General features: G+C 43.3%; 2 protein-coding genes across 3 annotated transcripts in view; one reads left to right on the top strand and one right to left on the bottom strand.

Annotated features, from left to right (window-relative positions):
* Window positions 1–13,519, top strand: part of Nek9 (NIMA related kinase 9) — a 45,982-nt gene extending 32,463 nt beyond the window's left edge. Inside the window, exons 19-22 of the mRNA XM_070029720.1 lie at window positions 4,641–4,888; window positions 6,155–6,316; window positions 8,633–8,842; window positions 11,079–13,519. Coding sequence (XP_069885821.1) covers window positions 4,641–4,888; window positions 6,155–6,316; window positions 8,633–8,842; window positions 11,079–11,201 — 743 coding nt within the window. The 3' untranslated portion in view covers window positions 11,202–13,519. The remainder of the gene's footprint in view (window positions 1–4,640; window positions 4,889–6,154; window positions 6,317–8,632; window positions 8,843–11,078) is intronic.
* Window positions 13,520–13,625: 106 nt separating this feature from the next.
* Window positions 13,626–23,963, bottom strand: Zc2hc1c (zinc finger C2HC-type containing 1C). 2 transcript variants are annotated; one of them, XM_070029733.1, is made up of 3 exons: window positions 23,875–23,963; window positions 21,852–23,193; window positions 13,626–16,727 (listed from the first exon to the last, which is right to left on the bottom strand). In XM_070029733.1, exons 2-3 carry the CDS (start codon window positions 23,172–23,174, stop codon window positions 16,464–16,466), a joined length of 1,587 nt encoding a protein of 528 aa, XP_069885834.1. In that variant the 5' UTR covers window positions 23,175–23,193; window positions 23,875–23,963; the 3' UTR covers window positions 13,626–16,463. The 2 variants fall into 2 exon arrangements, with proteins under 2 accessions (XP_069885834.1, XP_069885843.1); XM_070029742.1 differs by lacking the exon at window positions 23,875–23,963 and adding an exon at window positions 23,585–23,639.
* Window positions 23,964–24,072: the final 109 nt, after the last annotated feature.

Here is a 24,072-nt window from a genome sequence, read left to right on the forward strand (position 1 = left end):
TCTATCCTAGGGGCCAAAGATTTTCTCTGCCCGTTATTTCATGGTATTCCTCAGAGTATTCCATTCTATAGAAATAGTCCTTCAGCACAAGCCTTTAGCTGGTGGCTCACGCCTATAATCTTAGCTACTCAGGAGACTGAGATCTGAGGATCATGGCTCAAAACCAGTTCAGGCAGAAAAGTCAATGAGACTTATCTTCAATAATCACCAAGAAACTGGAAGTGGAAGTGTGGCTCAAGTGGTAGAGTGCCAGCACTGAACAAAAAAAGCTAAAAGACAGCACTTAGGCCCTGAGTTCAAGCCCCAGTACTGGCACAAAAAATAATAATAAAAAAAAACAAGCCCTTAGAAATAAAATTCATGGGGCTGGGAAGTTGGCTCAGTGGTAGAGTGCTTGCCTTGCATGCATGAGGCCCTGGGTTCGATTCCTCAGCACCACATAAGCAGAAAAAAGACGGAAGTAGCACTGTGGCTCAAGTGGTAGGGCACTAGCCTTGAGCTGCAGAGCTGAGGGACAGCGCCCAGGCCCAGAGTTCGGCCCCCACAACTGACAAAAAAAAAAAAAGAAAAAAAACAAATGAAAGTCATGAACAAGGGAAAGGGTGACATTATCCTAAATGAAATGTACTCTTTACCTGACTTATATAACTATAACCCCCTTTTTAATAAAAAAAAATTAAAATAAATAAAGGTCAAATAGACTTTCAGCATGGTTAGAAGAGTCAGCACATACCTCTCTAATAATCTTCCTTTGGCTGCTTCTTTCATGGTTATCTTGTTTGGGCCTATCAAGAAACTGAATCTGTATTCCTTTTTGGTTGTCTACCTGCCAGAGTCCATGCATATCAGAACCAGTTCTGATATACAGAATCAAATAAATGAGAACCCAAAATAAATGCAGATTAATCTCTTAAAAAGAAACAATCAGGGCTGGGAAGGTGGCTCAGTGGCAGAGTGTTTGCCTCACATGCATGAGGCCCTGGGTTCGATTCCTCAGCACCACATAATCAGAAAAAAAAAAAGCTGGAAGTGGCACTGTGGCTCAAGTGGTAGAGCGCTAGCCTTGAGCTGAAGAGCTGAGGGATACCATCCAAGCCCAGAGTTCAGGCCCCACAACTGACAAAAAAAAAAAAAAAATCAAAAATCTTACATAGTCTTGTTGAGCTTTAATTTGTAAATATAGATACACAGCACAGCATTTATTGGTTTTCTGAAATTGCTCAGCATCTCAATTTGTGCATGTTAATGTAATGTTATGTAATGTTAAGGTAATTAAATATCTTTTTCGCCAAACATGGTTATTCTTCTGCAACTTTGCTGGAACAATATTTCATGGAAAAAGATAAGATAAAGCAAATGATTGGCTAGGAAATGTAAACTCAGTAGTGTATAATTAATGTGATAAATGCTCTAGAAGTAGTTGTTGAATGAAAGTGTTATACCCATCTGTTGGTCTGGGTTTTAAATAGGAATGGAAATGAACACCATCCCTAAGTATTTTCATAATATAAAATGTAGAAAGTAAGTTGCCGTTTTTGCTTATGTGGTGCTGAGGAATCAAATCTAGGGCCTTAGGCATGCAAGGCAAGCGCTCTACTACTGAGCCACCTTCCCAGCCCCCCACATATAGTTTTAAACAAGCCAAATAATAAATTCTTTAAGAGTATGCAAAGACAGGCACTGGTGGCTCATGCCTGTAATCCTAGCTACTCAGGAGGCTGATATCTTAAGATCTCGGTTCAAAACCAGCCGGGCAAGAAAGCCCATGAGACTTTTATCTCCAGTTCACCACCAGAAAACTGGAAGTGGTGCTGTGGCTCAAGGGGTAGAGCTCTACCTGAAGAGCTCAGGGACAGCGCCCAAGCCCAGAGTTCAAACTTCACAACTGACCAAAAAAAAGAGTACATAATAACATGAAATGAAGAAGAAATGGTAAATACAAAATCGGTAATGCTGGGTAATCCTAGCTTCTCAGGAGGCTGAGATCTGAGGATCACAGAAGATAGCCCCTACAGGAGAGTCTGTGAGACTGTCTTCAATTAACTATCAAAAGCCAGAAGTGGAGCTGTGACTCAAGTGGTAGAGTGCTATCCTTGAGCAAAAAGCTCTGGGACTTCACCCAGGCCCCAGGTTCAAGCCCCAGATGGGCACCCCCTTCACAACCCAAAAAAATCAGTAGTTTTATCTTAGTAGGAGACTAGAAGAGGAAGGACTATTCAAGGCAAATGCAATGATAGAGACAGCAGTATCCAATAGAACCTTCGATGACTGAATATTCTATATCTGTGCTATCCAGAATAATAGCACTTAAAAAAGCAGCTAGTATAACTGAGAAACTGAATTTTTATTTAAATTTAAATCATTATATCAAGTGACTACCATCTGGGATAGTGCCATTCTAGTTCTTTTACTGATAGTATTTCACTTGTCTATTGTTGAGCATCAAAGAAAATTGGACATTTGTTTCGAACATAATATTTAAGTAGTTGTACAAAGAATTTCAACTCAACATGTCAGCTTATTAATCAAACGTATCTTGATCAGTGTCACCCCGTCATCAGTTCTCCACTACTCCTAACCACACCCATCCCCTCAGTTACCTGAGGCCATTTGAACTCTTCACTCTTGTTTAGAATTTTTTGCTCAAAGCTTATGGTCTACTACTTGAACCATACATCTACTTCTGACTTTTTGCTGGTTAATTGAGAATCAGAGTCCCTCGGGCCAGGCACCAGTGGCATGCCTAATGTCATGAAGCTGGAGTCTGAGGATCAAAGTTCAGTGCTAGCTCAGGCAAGAAAGTCTGTGAGACTTTTATCTCCAAATCAACCAGCAAAAAGCCTGAAGTGGTGCAAGCACTATCCTTGAATGAAAAAGCAAAGGGACAGTACCTAGACAAAGTTCAAGCCTCCATACCGGCATGCGTGCATGGGTGCATGCGCACACACACACACACACACACACACACACCCCTTAAGTCTCAGATTTTTCTGCCCAAGCCTCCATACCGGCATGGGTGCATCACACACACACACACACATACACACACACACCAGGCACACACACACACACACACCCCTCTCTTAAGTCTCAGATTTTTCTGCCCAGGCTGGCTACCGGCATGGGTGCATCACACACACACACACACACAAACACACACCAGGCACGCACACACACACACCAGGCACACACACCAGGCACACACACCAGGCACACACACACACCAGGCACACACACACACCAGGCACACACACACACCAGGCACACACACCAGGCACACACACCAGGCACACACACCAGGCACACACACCAGACACACACACCAGACACACACACCAGACACACACACCAGACACACACACACACACACCAGACACACACACACACACACACACACACACACACACACACACACACACACACACACACACACACACACACACACACACACACACACACACACACACACACACACACACACACACACACACACACACACACACACACACACACACACACACACACACACACACACACACACACACACACACACACACACACACACACACACACACACCCTTAAGTCTCAGATTTTTCTGCCCAGGCTGGCTTTTAACTGCAGTTCCCAGATCTCAGCTTCCTGAATAGCTAGGATTACAGGCTTGACTGTTGTTAAAAATCATTTAAAGCCAGGTGCTAGTAGTTGTAATTCTGTCTACTCAGAGGCTGAGATCTGAAGGTTTAAGTTTAAAGCCATCCCAGTAGAAAAGTCTACAAGACTTCATCTCTAAAATTAGCCATCAAAAACTGGATTGGAGGTATAGCCCAAGTGATAGAATGCTAGGCAAGCATGCAAGCCGAATAAACTAGTGGCCCTAGGCTCAAGCCCCAGAACAGTCAGTAAAAGGAAAAGAAAAGAAAAGGCTATTTAAAGCAAAATAGCAAGATTCAAGAGCTTGTTCTACTCTCCTCTGTAGTTGGGCTGCTTCAATAGAATCACAGGCTGACACAGTCCTAAGGCCAGTGTATGCTGGGATAGAGTCCTTTGTATTGAACCTTGGAGCATACCGTGAACTTTTGTTTTTGTTGGCTGTTTTGTTTGTTTTATCTTTGGCAAATTTAACATTTGACTCATATTAAAATTCAGTTTCATTTCCTAACCACATAGCCTTATTATGGTAGCTTAACATATACTCCTTATTAGAACCAACCATCATATTTTTAAAATTGATACAAATTGTCATCAAAGAATTCAATGCTCATATTTGTTGAAGAATTCACTAGTATTTATCTCAAACAAAATTACCAATAGTGTGTTCTTCTGGCAACTTTAAGACCTGTTTGGCTCAAATATTAAAGAACTTACATAAGGCAAGTGCTAATGGAGGATGCTAGACTATGAATGTATCTGCTAAAGACAGTAAACATGGGCACTAGATTTGTCAAACTGGTTGAGGGGTTCATTCAGTAATGCACTAGAATGTTGATAATCTGTTATGAATACAGAAATGCCTAACTGCACTACTGCCAATCCACTTCATGTAACTCTAGGAACCTTTCTAGGGGTATGAGGGTCCCAGATGGTAAATCTTTCTTGTTGCATAGCAAAGCTCTCTACTTCTGTGCCATGTATCCACCAGTGGTCCACAGCTCTAGCCCAGGAGGTGGTGGTGGTGGTGGTGGTGGTGGCGGCGGCGGCGGCGGCGGAGGAGGAGGAGGAGGAGGAGGAGAAGAGGACAGTCGGCAGGAGTCAGAAACTCCTGATCCAAGTGGAGGCTTCCGAGGAACAATGGAAGCGGATCGAGGAATAGAAGGCTTAATCAGTCCCACAGAGGCCATGGGAAACAGTTGTGGGGCCAGCAGCTCCTGTCCTGGCTGGCTTCGAAAGGTAAGTCCTTTGCAGTCCCTAGAAAAATGCTGTCAGAATCTGTTTCCTATGTCCTTTAAATTGTTCTGTAGTAAGAATCTAGCCTTCGACCTCTACTTGGAAAGAAATCACTAAAACCCGTGGGTTTTTTTTTTCTTTCCAGAAGTAAGAGATTTTTTTAAAATGCTGTCATACTCATATTACTTAAGTGAATATAAATTAATATAGCCTATTCATAGAAGTGGAATGTCAGGGCTGATAGAATCCCCTACAATAGAAATACAGTTGATGAAAATAGGTTTAATATTAAAAACTAAATATGAAATCTATTATTTATATGGAAAGTCAGTTACAGTATAGCTTGTGGAAGAGGATGGAATATCTGTTGCTAAGACCTTATTTCAGAAAATAGGTGATCACCTTGCTTTCACTGTATTTGATGTTGGTATAATTTGTGGAGGGGAAGGGAAAAAAACAAATCATTTAAATAGGGATACAGGTGGACCCATTGAAACAATGAGATGTACAAGTCATTATGTCGAAAAACGAACTTTACAACTTTGGGGGGGGTGTATAGGAGGGATATGGGGGGAGGATATGGGAAGGGATAGGAAGGGGAAACAAAGGAGGAAGCAACAATGCTTGACAAGAAAAGTTAAAGCCGGGCGCTGGTGGCTCACGCCTGTAATCCTAGCTACTCAGGAGGCTGAGATCTGAGGATCACGGTTCAAAGCCAGCCCGGGCAGGAGAGACTGTGAGACTCCTATCTCCAATAAACCACCAGAAAACCGGAAGTGGTGCTGTAGCTCAAGTGGTAGAGCGCTCGCCTTGAGCTGAAGAGCTGAGGGACAGCGCCCAGGCCCAGAGTTCAAGCCCCACTACCAACCAAAAATAAAAAATAAAAATAAAAACCTACAGATTTAAAGCTTCTTATCCAGACTGAATAGTTATGAGGCCTATGAGCAGAGAAAGCAGCACATCTTCAGCCCAGCCTCTGGCAGCTTGGCCATCAACCTCCCTGCATTGTCTTCAAACCTCCTAACTAGCTGAGTAGCCTGTGTAGAATAAGAATGTTGAGGAAACACTGCAAACACTCCAGACTCTGCTCAGATTTGCATCTCAAATTATGTATCACTTCTATGATGGATTCCCAGGGTGGGAATCCTACTGTCCTGCACCACTAGAGGGTGCTGATGTCTTAACAGTAAAAACAAGAGCAAAAGCAAGAAAGGAATTTGGGAGAAAGTAGATTGTTGCAACTGATAAAATTTCTTTTTCTATACCTAGGAGCTGGAAAATGCAGAATTCATCCCCATGCCTGACAGCCCAATTCCCCTAAGTACAGGATTTTCAGAATCTGAGAAAGATACGCTACCCTATGAAGAGCTGCAAGGACTCAAAGTGGCCTCGGAAGTTCCTCCGGAACACAAACCCCAAGTGGGAGTCTGGGTAACTGAGTTTTGTATATTTGAATCACAATTGTGACCTCATCATGTCCTCTAGCCTCCTTGTTCTTCTGTGGCTGTCCTGTATCAACTCATTACCCTGTCACATTTCTGATAGGCTAGTACTTTTCTGCTCAAGGCTAGTACTTAACTACTTTGAGCCACAGTGCCACTTCCGGTTTTCTGATGGTTAATTGGAGATAGGACTGTCCTGGACTTTGTTATCCTGTCTGGCCTGGAACTGTGATCCTTAGATCTCAGCCTCCTTAGTAGCTATGATTATAGGTGTGAGCCACCAGTACCTTTCCACCCCAGAGAATTATGTTTTCTCTCTGCCTCAGAAATACAAAACTGAAATCCAAAACCCCCGTTCATTTTTTTAACACACTATGGTGGGTTGAAGAGCTATAAATATAAATAACTAATATACATCTAACCTTGTAGATGTTTTCATTTTACACCTCAGTGAAACAAAACTAAAGAGGTCACATACTATTTTTTTATGTAACCCATATAATCTCTTGTAACTATTGGACACTGGCACTGCAGCACAAAAGCAGGCACACATATAAGTTGAATACCTTTTATCCAAAATGCTCAGGACCCAGAAGTATTTGTTAGATTTTTGTTACATTTCAGGTATTAGATTTTTTTTTTATTATCTGCATATATATAGTGAGATATCTTGGAACTGGGACTCAAGTTTAAACACAAAATTCATTTGTGTTTATAGACACCTTATATAAATAGCCTGAAGGTCATTATGTACAATATTTTACTATGCTTGCTTTTTTACCATAACCCTTCTCATGAGCTTAGCAGTGACATTTTCTATTTGAGGCATCATGTTAATGCCCAAACAGTTTTGAACTTTAGAACATTTGGGATCTTCAGATTAGAGATGCTCAAACCTTTAATACTTTATGAGTGAGCATGTCTGTGTTTCATTAAGACTATTTACAAAATCAGTAGTAGGCCAAAATTGGTCCATGGACTGTTGTCTGTTGATTCTGGCTTATACACAAAGTATAGAAAAATCTAGATAATTAGCCGGCTGCCAGTGGCTCACGCCTGTAATCTTAGGTACTCAGGAGGCTGAGAGATCTGAGGATCACAGTTCAAAGCCAGCCCAGGCAGGAAAGTCCAGAAGAGTCATCTCCAATAAACCATTAGAAAACTGGAAGTGGCGCTGTGGCTCAAGTGGTAGAGTGTTTACCTTGAGCTTAAGACCCCAGGAACAGCGCCTAAGCCCAGAGTTCAAGCCCCACAACCGACCAAAAAAAAGAAAAGAAAAATCTGGATAATTAGAAACCTTCCCAGGAGGTAATAAAATCTTTGAAACTTCAATATGAGCATTTTAATTTCTATTGATTAGCTTTGAGTCCTGTTTACTGTTAGAGTCCTATTTACTGAATACTTCTTCACATCTTTTTTATATTGTTATTCATTATTTATGATTTTTTTTTGGTCGGTCATGGGGCTTGGACTCTGGGCCTGGGTGCTGTCTTTGAGCTTTTTTTGCTCAAGCCTTGAGCCAGCGCCACTTCTGGCCTTTTTTGTTTATGTGGTACTAAGGAATCGAATTCAGGGCTTCATGCATGCTAGGCAAACATGCTACCTAAGCCACATTCTCAGCCCATGTTTTATGAATCTTAATCCTTTGAATCATAGTGTCTTCATTATTATCAGGACTTAATATCCTCACTGTGATCGGAAGGATTTGTTCCAAATGATGCTTTTCTCCATGTTAGCATTTTATTTTTTTTAATTTAATTTTATTTTATTTGTGAACATACTGTACAGAGGGGTTACAATTACATGGGCAGGATAATGCGTACATTTCTTACCAAGCATTGCAGCCTCCTCCTTTGGTTTACCCTTCACATCCCTTCCCAGCCTCCCCCCTCCCCCCCATGTTAGCATTTTAAATGAGAACATATTGATGTCCTCTAAAGACTTTTTACAGGGCAGGGCACGGTGGTATATGCCTGTAATCCCAGCACTTAGGAGGCTAAGTTAGGAGTTTGTGAGTTCCAGGCTAGCCTGGGCTACGTAGAAGTACTATGTTTCAAAAAATATACATAGATACATAAACATCTTCATAAAATCCTTCAACATAGATTATTTTTCCTAGCCTAATGAGCACCAAGGCACTGAGTATTGCCTTGCCCTGTCAACACCAGCTGCGTTAGAATCCTAATGTTCTTCATTTCTCTTGTATATGTGTTCTGTCTTGTTAGTTTTAAGGTAAAATCTGTTTTGGTTGGGAAACTATGGCACTTGAGGACAGCTTCCTGCAATGTCTAATTCTTGTCTGTAGCCACCTCAGCTGACTCCTGTGGTACCATGTGCTGGGAAGGGGACACCACTGACTCCTGCCTGTACATGCAGCGGTCTGCAAGAGGAGGTTGAGAGATTGCAGGGGTTGGTGTTAAAGTGTCTGGCTGAACAACAGACGCTACAGCAAGAAAACCTCCAGATTTTTACCCAGCTACAGAAGCTAAACAAGAAATTAGAAGGAGGGCAGCAGGTGAGAGCATTAAAAGAGTAATCCAATTTCTAAGTCTGGTTTGAAAAATCACAGAAACAAAACACCAAGTACTAAATAGACTTACTCCTTTGTAAGTCCCCTTACAGTGATGTAAGTGTCATAATTAATCTCAGAAACTTGAGCTTTGTTGAGGCACCTGGATTGAATCATTCTTACCACCTAGTTTCCTTTGGAGTTTCTTTTAATCTTTTAGCCCTTTTTTTTTTTTTTGCCAGTCCTGGAGCTTGAACTTAGGGCCTGGGTACTGTCCCTGAGCTGCTTTTTTTGTTGTTCAAGGCTAGCATTCTATCACTTGAGCCTTAGCACCACTGCCAGCTTTTTCTGTTTATGTGGTACTGAAGAATCAAACCCAGGGCTTCATGCATGCTAGGCAAGCACTTCACCACTAAGCCATATTCCCTCTGGGCCTGGGTACTGTCCCTCAGCTCTTCAGCTCAAGGCTAGGGCTCTACCACTTGAGCCACAGCACTGCTTCCGGCTTTTTTTCTGATTATGTGGTGCTGAGGAATTGAACCCAGGGCTTCATGCATGTGAGGCAAGCACTCTGCCACTGAGCCACCTTCCCAGCCCCCTCTTTTCTTATATGAAAGATTTGAAACATCTTACTGAACACCTGTCAACCCACCATCTAAACTTGTTATTATGTTGCTATATGTGTTGTAAGATATCAATATAAATTTTATTTTTCTGAGTCATTTTAAAGTAAGTTATAAAAATCATGAGGTAGACCTATTATGTATACTTTATTACACATCCCAGAACAAAAGTACCCATTCTTTTGGCCAGCCAACTTATTATCATACCTAATAAGATTAACACTAATATTTCTCAAGTTTCATGTAGTATACCAGGTTGGTAATTTGAATTTTCCCAATTTTATTTTTTTTAATGGCCTTTTGAAGACCAAAAGCCAGTCAAGAATCCCACATTCCATATGGTTGTGTCTCATTGTAATCTAGTTGCATTCATTACTATCACTTTTTTTTTCTTTGTGGCACTAAGATTTGAACTCAGAGCCTTGTGCCAAGGCAGGTGCTCTAACACTTGATCTACACTCTCTGCCACATCACTTATTATTATCTTTAAGTAGTTGTACAAAGGGTTTCAATTCAATATGTCAGTGTGTGAATACAATGCATCTTGACCAGCATTACCCCTTCTATCATTGGCTTGATAATGGCTTGAAGAAACAGGGCTAATTTAACAAAATATCCTGTGCTCTGAATTTGTCTCTTTGGTCTAAATTGTTTTGTCACCTTTTCTTTTCTGAAAACTAGATAGTCTTAAAGCTTGATGTTTATTTGGATGGAAAATCATTTTGGAAGAACATTTTTTCCAGTGATGCGGCTGATACTGGTTTTAAAGAACCCTGATACCATTTTCTATAATCTCAGCTTAAAAGTAGGGAACCAGATTCAGCCTTTGGCTTTGCCATTTATCTGCTATATGTGTTTGAGTTCATTACTTGTTGTTCTGAGCCCCAGTTTCCTAAAAGGAGAATAATACCACTAACCCCATATGTGTTACTTTGAGGATTAAGAGAGAGAGAGAGAGAGAGAGAGAGTGTGTGTGTGTGTGTGTGTGTGTGTGTGTGTGTGTGTGTGTGTGTGTTGAGGTAAAATTGGAAGCCATCGCAGGCCGGAAGGTTTGCCCAGAACTGTTTCTGTTGAAAAACAGAAGATTCTGCATTCCAGAAAACTCTGCAGGTCTAGGCAAACCAAGACAATTAGTCACCTTACCTGCAACAGATATAAAGAGGTAGACTAAAGAAATGCCATGAGGGGCTGGGAAGGTGGCTCAGTGGTAGAGCGCTTGCCTTGCATGCATGAGGCCCTGGGTTCGATTCCTCAGCACCACATAAGCAAAAAGAAAAAAGCTGGAAGTGGCGCTGTGGCTCAAGTGGTAGAGCGCTAGCCTTGAGCTGAAGAGCTGAGGGACAGCGCCTAGGCCCAGAGTTCAGGCCCCACGACTGGACCCAAAAAAAAAAAAAAAAGAAAAAAGCCAGAGTGGTGCTGTGGCTCAAGTGGTAGAGCGCTAGCCTTGAGCTGAAGAGCTGAGGGACAGCGCCCAGGCCCAGAGTTCAGGCCCCATGACTGGACCCAAAAAAAAAAAAGAAATGCCATGAGCTTCTAGCCACAAGTCCTTAGTGACATTGAAAGTACAGTCCTAAATGGCTATGATTAGGCAGTTCTGAGACTGTATTTTATCTGGACAGGTGGGGATGCATTCCAAAGGAACTCAGACAGCAAAAGAAGAAATGGAAATGGATCCAAAGCCTGACCTAGATTCAGATTCCTGGTGCCTTCTGGGAACAGATTCCTGTCGACCCAGCCTCTAGTCTCCTGAGTCTACACAGGAAACTGGGATCTAAAGAACCTCACAGCACACTTACTGAATGCAGAGAGCAACTTTCCTGGCTTTGTTCACTTGCAGACAAGGAGCGCAAGGCGGAGGCTCTGAAGCACTTTCCTTGTACATGTGGAGAGTGGCATTGCCTTTTAGATAGGATCTAGGAGTGAGTTCATTGTTTTGGTGAATGGAAGGGACCCAGAACCCTGGCTTTGTCATCAGTGACTGCCATAGCAACAGCAGCTCTGTACCTCATCTATTGATCCCTCCTTTAAAGAGGAGACACAGTGCTCACCTTAATTACGCTGATAGCAGTTCATATACCATTTATCATTTTCAGCATTGATTGGAAGCTGCCTTGGAAATTCAGCACCAGGCATTGCCCCTCCAGGTGGGGGAGGGGAAAGTGTAAAGCTGCTTTGGGCTGGAACCAGGTGTGGCCCTCACGGGTCCTCCGAAAGTGGTGAAGCATCTGAGCCCTCTGAGGAGCCCTGAGTCCAGGAAAGCTTGTGCAGTGGAGTCAGTCTAGTGTTTGCTTTCAGAAAGTTGGATTACTTTGTGCAGCTAAACACTTGAAGAGGAAAAGTGGGCTTAGATTGCTTTCCTCTGAAGATTGATTGAAATGTCATTAGTGAGTAGAGAAAGGGCAAGTCCCTTCTTATCACACAGCTATCTCTTCAGCCTGTGGCTGGTGCAGGCATCCTCTTGGCTCTGGAGGATGCCTCCAAGGAAGATGTATCTGAGAATTGAGTTAGGGGACAGTAGGTAGGGCTACAGAAGGAAATTGTAAGGCAAAGGAACTCCTTCAATGCCTGTACTTTGTGTATGAGTGATGCTGAGTTTCTGGGATGGCTTCTTGTGCCTCAACTCTTAAGGGTCTAAGATCTCAGCAGCCCTAGCCCTAGCCACTCCCTTTCTGAATGTCTATAGTCAGTATTTTTCCCCTTCTGGTGTGTTTTGAAGCCACACCACACATAGTGAATCTGTATCATTTTTCCTACTTGAGTGGCCCAACACCAGCACTAAAACCTAAGTGTCCTGGAAGCCTAGTAGTACCTGGTGCCTGCCAGGTGGAAGGGATTTGGCTGTAAGCTCTCCTCTGATGTGTCCTTGAAATCAGGAACAAGCTACCTTTTCTAAACACATTTTATGCCCTAGAACCACCAGGCTATATATGCAGAATTTCAGGCTACTCAAGGATGTGAGCCTGGGTTTTCCATCGAGACTTATGAAATATTCTGTAGTGTTTATCTCATATCTTGTTGCCCCCAACAGCTGGATTGTTTTATCCAAACCAAAAAAAAAAATGTTCTTAATATTGTAGGAGGACCTATACAGTGGAAATTTTGCCATTTTCCTAAACCTGGTAGTGCAAAGGCTGGTGCTTGGAGGAAACCCCCTTCTGGTGTGGGCACCTCTGTCAATGGGATCTTCTTTGGTTTGCTATCCCATTGTTTTCTCAATTCTGAGAAGCACAGTACAGTAGTACTAACATATTCACCAAAGCCTTTTCCTATAATAAGGGAAGGGCCAACCCTGACTTAAGGTTACAAGGTCTGGAGGCCTGAGGTTGGCTATCAGTCCCCTGACAGTAGGTTTTGGTTCATCATGTAAATGAAGCTTTGGTGTTCATAAGGACTGACTGGCCTTTCATGTTCCTGTACCATACTCACCATCTCAGCAGGCCTGAGAGGCAGGGTGAGTTTGGGAATTGATCGTGAGGATTGCTTCTGCTCTGGAGCTGAGAGACATGGGCATGTGCTCAGACAGTGAGGTGACAGACAGCAAGTGTTGAAGGGAGATGAGCTCTAGTTCTTGTTGGGGGGCCGAAGGGGAGGGTGTCAGTCCCAAGCGGTGGAATATGGTAATGGTTTTCTTCCTATGTTCCCTTGGGAAGTCTAGGCTTGATAATAATCTGGCTGAGTAAATTCTGTGCCTTAGAGACAATTTGCACTTTCCCTAATTGTGCCTGGGATAGCCATATGATTTTCCCCACCAAACAGCTATGCAAACAGAAACCAGTTCAAGGTGGCAGCCATGCGTTAGAATATTGTGAACGCAAGGCAGCTGAAATGCCTTTGAATGGTTTCCTGTAGCTAATTTTCTTTCAAGTGTGTCCTGCTTTTCCTTATGCAGTGCTGGGTGTTTGAAGTTTTCCAGTAGTATTGCTTTTGAGTTACAGTATAACCTGTATTACTTTGCGCCTGCACTTTTGCTGCAGAACCAGCTTATTGTTAGCCAGAAGCTGGAAAGGTTGAGGGTGGAGTGGTTTGGCATTTCTGTTTTAAATAAACATTTAAACCCTGAGTGATGTGGTTCAGTAAGCCTGTGTGTGAACCTTAGTCATTGGAGATAAAACACCCACATTCTAGGCTTTTGTGAATCTTCAATTACATGAGTCTTTATGTAAATAATAAATGTTCCTTAACAGAAACAAAAAGGACAGTGTTCAGAAAAAATCTCCTTCCCAGTGTCTTATTCTTGCCAGTAAAGTCATTTCAATTGCTAGAACCTTTTTCCCCCCCCCGAAAGACCTCTGAAGGTGTGGGAGTGGGGATTGAACCATTAAAAGCAGATCCATTCTTTTTTTTTTTTTTTTTTGTCGGTCGTGGGGCTTGAACTCTGGGCCTGGGCGCTGTCCCTCAGCTCTTCAGCTCAAGGCGAGCGCTCTACCACTTGAGCTACAGCACCACTTCCGGTTTTCTGGTGGTTTATTGGAGATAGGAGTCTCATGGTCTTTCTTGCCCGGGCTGGCTTTGAACCGCGATCCTCAGATCTCAGCCTCCTGAGTAGCTAGGATTACAGGCGTGAGCCACCAGCGCCCGGCTAGCAGATCCATTCTTGTGTTTTCCTCTTCAGTGTCAGGGACAGGGGTGCTCTTCTAAGTGGTCATGCCAGGTTCTTTCTATAAAACTTTTCTCAAAGAAGCCGAGCTGTACTTGGTCTTCCTGGTATAGCACAGACAAGTTACAAACTTCTCTCTTGGCTGAGCATCTTGCTAAATTTAAAGCATAGGCCTTCTAAAACTCAAACTTCATTTGTTTTTGTTATCTATTAGGAAACACAATAAAGAGTGACTCAGGAACTGGAGGCATGTCTCACTGAAGTGGTAAGAGTGCCAGCCTTGAGGGAAAAAGCTAAGCAGGATCAAGGCCCTAAATATACTCGGCACCAAAAAAAAAAAAAAAAAACAGTTTTACACAAATTCATTCAAATGAGATCCCTGGGACTCTCAAGGAAGTATTAGTCACAATGGCATCAGGACAGAGTAGGCTATAGTCAGGAGTGAAACACATTCTTCTCTGTTGGAAAGCCAAAAGTTGTTTTTGCTTCCATGCTACAGAAGTGCACTAATCATTAAACTCAGAGGCACGGGGTTAGGGAAGAGAGCCCATGTCCTGTCACATCTGCTGCTGCCTGTCACTTTGAAGAGTGATCTGTTGGACTGAAAGCAAATAATGACCAGAGGTGCTGTATGGCATAAAGCAGGAAGACGTATTATCTCTGTATTGCACACACAGTTCCCAAAATTAGTTTCCATGTGAGCCTCATCGTGAGGTTTTTTTCCCCGTAGCTTAACTTTTTGAACTTGAAAATTTGTTTATTTGCACTAAATGTTCTTGGGTAAGGTAATATAAAATGGACATTTACAAGCAGCATTTATGTGTCCTCTGCTGTCCTTTTTCTACACAAGAAGACCTCTTCCCAAAAGCCAAGTCAGATTCAAAAGATGGAAACTCAGGGCCTCAACATGTACATATCAAAGGGAGCACTTAAGACATTGGTTATTACATTTCTTTGGGAGCTAAAGAATGAATAACTGTATCACTGTGTCTATAGATATAGCATTTATTCTCTGGAAGACCCAGACCTGTGACCTTAACATCATCTAGGGCTAAAACTGACCCTAATGCTGCCATTCGACAACTAAAGGAGCCACTAATTCTGAACTCCACCCACAATGCCCTAGGCTGGTGTCATGTTTCCAGGACCTCCAACTTTTCAAGACATTCTCCCTATCTTGTTTTTCAAATGTTGGAATGTATTTTAACGCTGCGTAGCCAAATAAGCTAGAATTCTGGAGCAACGCTGTCCACAACTTATTCTTGCCATCCATTGCTTTTAACATTAAGTGTGGAACTTAGTGTATTTCTCATTAAACTTCCTGGGGAGATGAGATACATATTGGTCAAATATCTTGTCTCTGAGCTGTCCTTACTCAAATCTTTTTGGTTAAGTTCATAAAATCCATTAATTGAGGATGTAACTTGTACTAGGCACTTTTCTACGTAGGAAATTTAAAAGATCTGGTCCTGCCCCTGCAAAGGTTATTCTAAAATATTAGTGTGATCATACTCTAACCATCAGGGACATGGGACTCTGCCAGTGCCTCTGCTTGGCTTTGATGGTAGATTTGCTCCCTCATTTAAAAACTCATTCAACCCTCCTGAGTTGAGAGCAGATTATCAACATCTTTTTCTTTTTATCCAACATATGAAACCCATTAGAAAAGAACAAGTTGAAGTAAAATGTGTTTTCTCCCCATTCCTATGCTGTAACATACATAAAGATGTTTCCTTTATTAACAGTACACCACAGGGAAGGTTTAAGATACACTGGTGCCCTCACATTATGTATTTTTATAGGCTTTTGGCCAGGACCATGCCCCTGGGAGGCCAAGATAGAGTTCCATTTAATAATGCCTTAAAGCACAATCTTACTATCCTTTGTTTTCTTGTGCTAGGGATCGAACCCAGGCTTTGTACGCGCTAGGCAAACACTCTACCACTGAGCTGCACCCTCAGTCCTTTATTGTTTTTCTCAACAGTTATCATCTATGTGACCGTAGTCTTCTGACTCCAACTCACTCGGTACTCTGAACTTGCATGAATGAGAAGGCTTTAAAGAAACCTTGAACATGTGATGACCGTAGGCCCTTCACTAGCACAAAGCCCAGGCTCACCGGAAGAGAACTTTAATGCAGCCTGTTCATGATTTACTGTCCTCACCCACTTGCTTGGGGCGAGAACATAAGGCACACAAGCAAAGGTTGTGATGTAAGAGGAAGCTGGGTTTTCCTGTCTCGATGCTTACCAATGGCTCTCCTAGTGCAGCTTAACTGCAGGCAAATGTGGCTTCTGGAAAAGTTCTGTTTTCTTTCTGCTTTGCATCAAATGTATTTGGTTTCTGTTTACTGCTGAAGAGAAGCAGAGCTTTGGGAACTACATAAGGTAGTCTCGCTGTCATCTGCTCAGCTCTCATGCTTCCGTGGAGGTGGAGGGCGGTTCTTGATGGTCTTACACTTGGGAATGTGTCGCTCAGCCACCTTAGGAGCAAAGTGGCGGCTACAGTGAGGACACTGAACATAGTCTGGATTTTCTGCCGGCAGGATTGGAGGCAAGTCTGCTGGGTTTCCACCTTTGGCAATTACTTGCTGGACTTCTCGAGCCTGACGGAGAGTACGGATGAAAGATTCATGCTTTTGTCTCCAGTTGCTCTTCCGAGGAGGTTCAGCCTGTAATATAAAAAGAACACTGATCCTTCAACAGGGTATTTATCTTGTCTCCTTCCTGAGACTCCATGAGAATGATAGTCGGAAATTAAAAGGCTTATTGATTCTCAAGAGAACAGGAAGAGGGCAGCAGTAACATCTGACTTGTCATAGCAGAGGCACAGACCAAGGGGGAAGACAGCTGGGAAACAAGCCATTTTCCCAGCAAAATGCCTGAGGAGGTCAGTGCTTGGAAGTACTTGATAGTAGAAAAGCAGAAGGTGCCGGCTGAAAAGCTGGCACCCAGGGCTTCTCTCCACCTTGCACATCCAAATGTCCAGTACTCTCACAAGAGAACAGGGAGACTTGTTCTCTGAGAAACAGAATTGGATGGGTTTCAGACACAGAAATCCAGACAGGGTGGAGAACAAAGTTAATCTCTGGACTGAAATGGGGATTAAGTTCAAGTATACATTACAAATTGTGGAACTTTCATCCTTCTTCTCCAAACTCAATTCCCAGAGTACCAAGAAAACTGACATCATCCTCTTTCTTTCTTTCCTTTTTTCTTTTTCTTCCTTCCTTCCTTTTCTTTCTCTTTCTTTCGTGTGTGTGCGTGTGTGTGCGTGCGTGCATTCGTGCATGTGTGCCTGCCTTCCTGGGAATTAAACTCAGGGCTTTGACACTGTCCTTGACCTTTTTTTTTTTTTTTTTTTTTTTTTCCTGTCGGTCCTGGGGCTTGAACTCTGGGCCTGGGCGCTGTCCCTCAGCTCTTCAGCTCAAGGCGAGCGCTCTACCACTTGAGCTACAGCGCCACTTCCGGTTTTCTGGTGGTTTATTGGAGATAGGAGTCTCACAGTCTCTCCTGCCCGGGCTGGCTTTGAACCGCGATCCTCAGATCTCAGCCTCCTGAGTAGCTAGGATTACAGGTGTGAGCCACCAGCGCCCGGCTTTCCAAGAGACTCTTATCTCCAATTAACCAACAGAAAACCAGAAGTGGCTCTGTGGCTCAAGTGGTAGAAAGTTAGCCTTGAGCTGAAGAGCTGAGGGACAGCACACTAAGCCCCACGACTGACTAGATAGATACCTAGATACATAGATAGACAAAAGCTCTAAAAGACTTTTAAAAAGGTTCACAGGGCTGGGAAAGTGGCTCAGTGGTAGAGTGCTTGCCTTGCATGCATGAGGCCCTGAGTTTGATTACTCAGCATCACATAAGCAGAAAAAGTCGGAAGTGGCACTGTGGCTCAAGTGGTAGATGCTGGCCTTGAGCTGAAGAGCTGAGGGACCACACCCAGGTCCAGAGTTCAAGCCCCACAACTGACCCCCACCCCCCAAAAAAAGTTCAGAAACAAAAACTCAGGAAGAAAAATGACAAAACTCTTCTTTACAGAAAAGCACAACAAAATATGTACAAGAAGGGCAGGGAAGGTGGCTCAGTGATAGAGCGCTTGCCTTGCATGCATGAGACCCTGGGTTCGATTCCTCAGCACCACATAAGCAAAAAGAAAAAAGCTGGAAGTGGTGCTGTGGCTCAAGTGGTAGAGTGCTAGCCTTGAGCTGAAGAGCTGAGGGACAGCGCCCAGGCCCAGAGTTCAGGCCCCACAACCGGACCCCAAAAAAAAAAGAAAAAGCCGAAGTAGTGCTGTAGCTCAAGTGGTAGATTGCCAGCTTTGAACAAGAGAAGCTCACGGATAGTGCTCAGAGTTCAAGGCCAAGACCAGAAAAACAAATCACTGAAACTAAAATGGTTTAACAAGTATCTGAATCAATCACTGTAAAATTTCAAAATTACAAGCTGGGCACCAGTGGCTCACACTACTTAGAAAGCTGAGAGCTGAGGATTGTGGTTTGAAGCCACCCTGAAGAAGGAAAGTTGAGAGCCTCTTATATCCAATTAGCCATCAAAAAGGTGGATGTGGAGTTATGGGTTAAGTGGTAGAGCATTAACGTTGAGCACCTTGAGCTCAAGCCCCAGTATTGGCAACAACACACACAAAAAAAAAGAAATCAAAATAAACAAAATACAGTATGCTTTCTGATAAACAACAGAACAATTTCATAGTATTAAATAGGAATCCAAATGTTATTAGATTTCCCAACAGTAAACCCTAGATGAGACACGTCTTAAAAGTTCTAATAAAGGGGCTGGGAAGGTGGCTCAGTGGTAGAGCGCTTGCCTTGCATGCCTGAGGCCCTGGGTTCAATTCCTCAGCACCACATAAGCAAAAAGAAAAAAGCCGGAAGTGGCGCTGTGGCTCAAGTGGTAGAGCACTTAGCCTTGAGCTGAAGAGCTGAAGGACAGCGCCGAGACCCAGAGTTCAGGCCCCACGACCGGACCCAAAAATAAAAAAAATAAATAAAAAAGTTCTAATAAAATAATTTTCCACTGAGGATTCTATACCCAGCCAAATCATTGATAGCAGGCTACTTTTATAAATATTTTCATTCAAGACAAAAAAAAAATACTTCTTGAACAAAATTCTTGTAACTGTCAGCAAATCAAGAAGTGAAGCAAGAAAAATAAAGACACAGATGATGGAAATGGGTCCCAAACAGAAGAGAAGCAAAAAGAAGTCCCAAGTCAGTAGGTCCACATCAGGACTTGAGAATAACCAGTCTAGATGAAGCAGGGGGAGGCAGAGAGAAGGAAGATAAATTTCTAGAATAAAAAGAAAAAAAACCCTAGTATGAGAGGTGTTTGAGCACTAACAAAAACATTAATATATGAATCAACAAGAAATATATTCAAGGAAAAAAACGAGGTTTCATTAAGAGAGTCTCTTATTGACACAGAGAAGGGTAGAGTCAGTGTTAGTAAAAGTATTCAGGACACTTTCAGAGAAATCAACTAGAAGCAGGCTCCTCAAGTATATACCTATATTTTAACTCTTTCTCATACTGCAACTGTACTCAATACAAAGCATAAAGAAGTGTATGGTTCTTAAGCTGGGCACCAGTGGTTCAAGCTTCTAATCCTAGCCACTTAGGAGGCTGACATCTGAGAATCACAATTCAAAGCCAGCGTGGGCAAGAAAGTCTGTGAGACTATCTCCAATTTTCTCCAGAAAACTGGAAATGTTTCTGTGGCTTAAAAAAAAAGTATATGGTTTTAAGAAGTATATGGTTCCTGACTTCAAATGCTTACCATTTAGTGAAACAAGTCTTCTGGAAGTTATGTAAAGATTAAAGGATGTCAAGAAGCCAGGCACCAGCAGTGCCTCAAGCTTATAATCCTAGTTACTAAGGAGCTAAATCTGTGAGAATTTTATTTCCAAATACCCTGCAAAAAGCCAGGGATGGTGGAGTGGTAGCTGTGAGCTGTAAAAAACAAGTCAAGAGTGTGAGGCCCTGAGTTCAAGCCCCAATACCAACCACAATAACAAAAACAAAAGAATGTCTGTGGAAACTGTTGATTTGAGTAGACTAGAGGAGTGTCAGGGAGACACAGCTGCTCAGCTGCTGAAGGCACAGGGCTCTAAATAAGACTTGAGGCATTTCCAGGAGGGTATGTACACCCATCCAGGTCCTTTCTGCCTTAATGTCCTCAGTTAAACACTTGTTCTCAAACTAGTTTCTACAAAGCTGGATTGTCTGATCTCAGAAACCCAGTGGGCTTTATTTGTGTGTGTGGGGGGGGGGGGGGTTTCTTCATGTTTAATATAAGAAACACAGTATTCATTTAGGTTCTGGCCAAAAGTAAACCACTATGGTAGATTTATGGAGAGGGAATCCCCAGTGGATTATTGGGTTGACCAAAAAGAAAACACAAAAGATTGGTAACTAGCCATACTGTCATTTCATCTGCCAGAACTAATTGTGGATGTCTTGGAAGCTAGATTTTAGGGAGATGACTCTGAGCCTGGGAGGAACTTTCTTTGTGGCGGATCCCCTAGATTATACCAAAAGAAAAAAACTGCAGTGTAATCCGTATCTGTTGAGTTTTTAAAGGGCCAGCAAGTGCACACAAACCAGATGAATGAGAGGTTCCAGCATAGCAGAGGAGTTTGGCAATAGATCAATCTCTTTCTCTCTCTCTCTCTCTCTCTCTCTCTCTCTCTCTCTCTCTCTCTCTCTCTCTCTCTCTCTCTCTCTCTTTCCCTCTCTCTCTCTCTCTCTCTCTCTCTCTCTCTCTTTCTTAGAATATCAGTCAGATGAGGCCCTTGAGATCATATGTCCTCAGCTTTCCTTAAGCTTGTTCAATTTATTCTCTTTACTATCAATATTTTCTTTTAAATTCAAGATCCCTAGACATTACAGGCTTAATAAGCTCACTAAAAACATTAAAAACATTAAAACAAAAGTATTTGTCAATGCACTCCATTTTGAGAAACACTCATTTTACAAACCAAATGACATTGTTTAAGGGTCGGTCTCCTCCAGAGATGTCCAAACATACATGATTCTCATGAACTTACTACCTAAGAGTCTTGTAGCCTTTTCTTTTTACAACCTGGTTGTAAAGTGAGGAAAGTTCTGAAAGGTAGCCCAAAAGAAGATCTCTTACCCTCGAGATGTGCACACTCTAAGCAGAGAGAAGGGTAATCCCAAATTTAGCTCTGCTTCTCATATTCTCTAGGAAGGCATAGCAAAATCGAACTACTCTTGAATGCAGCTAAAGGCACACATGGTAACAGCTCTAGTCTTGGGAGGGAGCAGGATATATGTTCCAAGGGGGAAAAATGTATGTTTATCTCAACATAAAATTGTAGGGTTTTTAAATTTTTCATGCTACAAATTTTTGATGTGGTAAACATATTAACTTTATACTCAAAAGAACATATATTTGTCAGTCTAGATTTTACAGTCATCCCAATATGAGCTTGCCATTTAAAGCTAGGACTTCAAGGGGAGTTATTTAATATGCTCTAGTCAAGTGTGTGTGTGTGTGTGTGTGTGTGTATGTGTGTCTAAGTGTGCATATATGTAGTGTGTTTTTTTTTTTTTTGAGAAAATGAGAGCTAATGAGATCTTCACAGTTGTGAGGATCTCATGAAAAGCTCCTGTCCCTGTGGCTGGCACAAAAGAACTGTTCATTCTTTCCTTTATCCTACATGACACGATGTTTCCCTAAAGAAAACTGGTGAGGCCATAACAGGCCCTTACAAGGATCCCCACACAAAGGCAACTCTAGGAGGCCCTTATTACCTTGACTGCATCTGGCCCCTTCCAGTTCAAGTATTGCTCTAGTTCTGTGCCCTTAGCCCGAGCCCTGGAGGAGTCAAACACTTTCCTCTTGGACCCCTGCATCCTGCCACAGACAGTGGAATGTCTCTCCAGCCTGAGCAAGAGAAATGTGCGACCACAGTGGCTACACTTGCCCATCTCTGGCTTCTCAGTCGAGCTGCTAGAGCCTGAGGAGCCTGGGGTCCTGGATAGGCTAGAACTTCTGGTAGATTCTTGAAAAGGGCTGCTGGTCTCTTCCAGAGGTTGAGAGAAGTTCTCTGAAGATGGTCTTGAGGCTCGGGCTCGGGTTTTGTTATTACTGTTCACCAGTTTTTCCCTTCTGAGCCTCTGGATTCCATAACCAGACAACTGGAATGGAGTAGAATTCTCCTGAGGGCATCCCCATATTTCCTCCTCTTCTCTATCTCTGATCAATACCTCTTCAGACCTGACTTCTGGGGAAAAGACAGGTTTGTATGTGCTGCTGCTGTTACTGCCTTTAATTCTTCTCCTGGAGAGTAACATTCTTTGTAGTTCTTGGTCTTCATTTTCCTTGGCCTGTTCCTTTTCCTTCTGGATCCTTCTGAGTCCCTGCTCTGTCTTCTTCAGCTTTTCCCTCAGGAGATTCTCCTTTCTTCGGATTTCCTCCTCTAAGCTTTCCCCAGCAGCTTCAAGACGTTGGATCTGTATCCAGTCAATTCTATGGAGGTTTGTCATGGCCTTCTCCTCCTGCAAGGCGGCAAGAACTGATAAATTCACCCAGTTCCTCAGACCAGGGTTGCTGTCTGAGAACTCTCTTGGCTCTGAAAATCCTGGGTAAACCATCTGGTCCCCATCAGGACCAGCCTCACCTGTGTTATGAGACTTCCGGTGGACCATGGGTTTCAGTGGGTAGGCCCGGTCTACCCCAACTCGCTTTTTTGTAAAGGGAATGAAGTCCTGATCATTTGCTTTGGGATACCGGGATTGAGGGCTTGATGAATAAAACAAACTCTTTCCTTGGCTCTGGAAATCACTTCCCGAGTCTCGCTGGCTGATTCCAGCACAGTGGAGATAGGAATAAGTCCTGGTTTTTGTGCAGGTGTTCGATTTAGGGTGAGTGTAGACATTATCCAGTGCCAGCTCTTTGTTGCTCAAAGACTTCTGCTGGCAGTTGTTTCTCAAGTGCTCCATCGGGGACTGCTGGGAAGAGTCACCTTGTTCATAAAGGTCTTGCTTGGCTGAGTGGAGCCCTGGAGCTTCTGTTTTATTATGTGGGAACATAACGCCCACAGGCAGATGTGGAGCCAACTGGAGACCAGCCATTCAGGGTCTGGACTGAAGCCTAGGGGAGATTTAAACCAGATACATGTGAAAGATTTGTTTGAGGTTCCCTCCTGTTTGCTACAGTAAACTGTTTCTATATTTGCCTTATGCATGAAACTATTCTAGGGACAGTAATGCTGGATCTGCCAGAACAATAAGCCCGAAGTTGTGATTTTTAGGCCCTGAGGGTCTAAAACTAGATTTGACAACAGGTGTTCCTGTCACTCAATCGTCCGTTGCAACAGTACCAGTCACAAACAATCATGTAGTGGATGAAATGTTTTAGACCTGTAACATTAAGAAGCAAATTCCCCTTGCTGGCATGTTTCTTCACTTATTAACTGAGAAGTTAGTAAGACACCAGCAACACCATTTTACAGATGAGAGAACAGTGGCTCACAGATACTAACTGGCATAGAGCTTTCGAGTTCTTCCTTCTGCTGGGAATCAAAAGGGCACGGGGACCGCCAGGGGCCTGCGGGGCGGATGCCTGGAGAGGTCAAACCTGCACGGTAAAGGGTGGCGCCGATGGGTCACCCCAGGGGTGGAGGCCACCTGACTTGGCCGCGGCCTGCTTTAGATCTGGAACTCTGAAGTCCTGAAGAATCAAGTAGGAGCCCCTCACCGGGGACTCCGCTTTGGGGACAAGCCCTCGGGAGGCCGAGGCATTCACCCCGGGTCTCCCCGCCCTTCCGCCTACCTGAGGCTCTTGGGTACAGCTCCAGCTCCGGCAAAGCCCAAGCATCTAATTCCTGACCTTGCCAACCGACAGCCGCGCAGGCGCTCTTGAGCCCGCCTCTGTTGTTGCTGTTGTCCGGGAGACGGGAGCGCGTGCGCGCCGAGCCCCGCCTCCGGCAGGGAACCCGGCTGGGAAGGCGCGCGCAGGCGCAGTTCACAG

Source organism: Dipodomys merriami, unplaced genomic scaffold (assembly GCF_024711535.1).
Source record: "Dipodomys merriami isolate MVZ:Mamm:240054 unplaced genomic scaffold, mDipMer1.0.p SCAF_1, whole genome shotgun sequence".
NCBI classification, from domain to species: domain Eukaryota; kingdom Metazoa; phylum Chordata; class Mammalia; order Rodentia; family Heteromyidae; genus Dipodomys; species Dipodomys merriami.

Excerpts from the sequence above, each read along its gene's own strand:
- Zc2hc1c (XM_070029733.1), bottom strand. The coding sequence starts at position 23,174 with ATGGCTGGTCTCCAGTTGGCTCCACATCTGCCTGTGGGCGTTATGTTC. Across the intron at positions 16,728-21,851 it reads AGGGGCCAGATGCAGTCAAG|GCTGAACCTCCTCGGAAGAG; the intron begins GTAATAAGGGCC and ends TTTATATTACAG.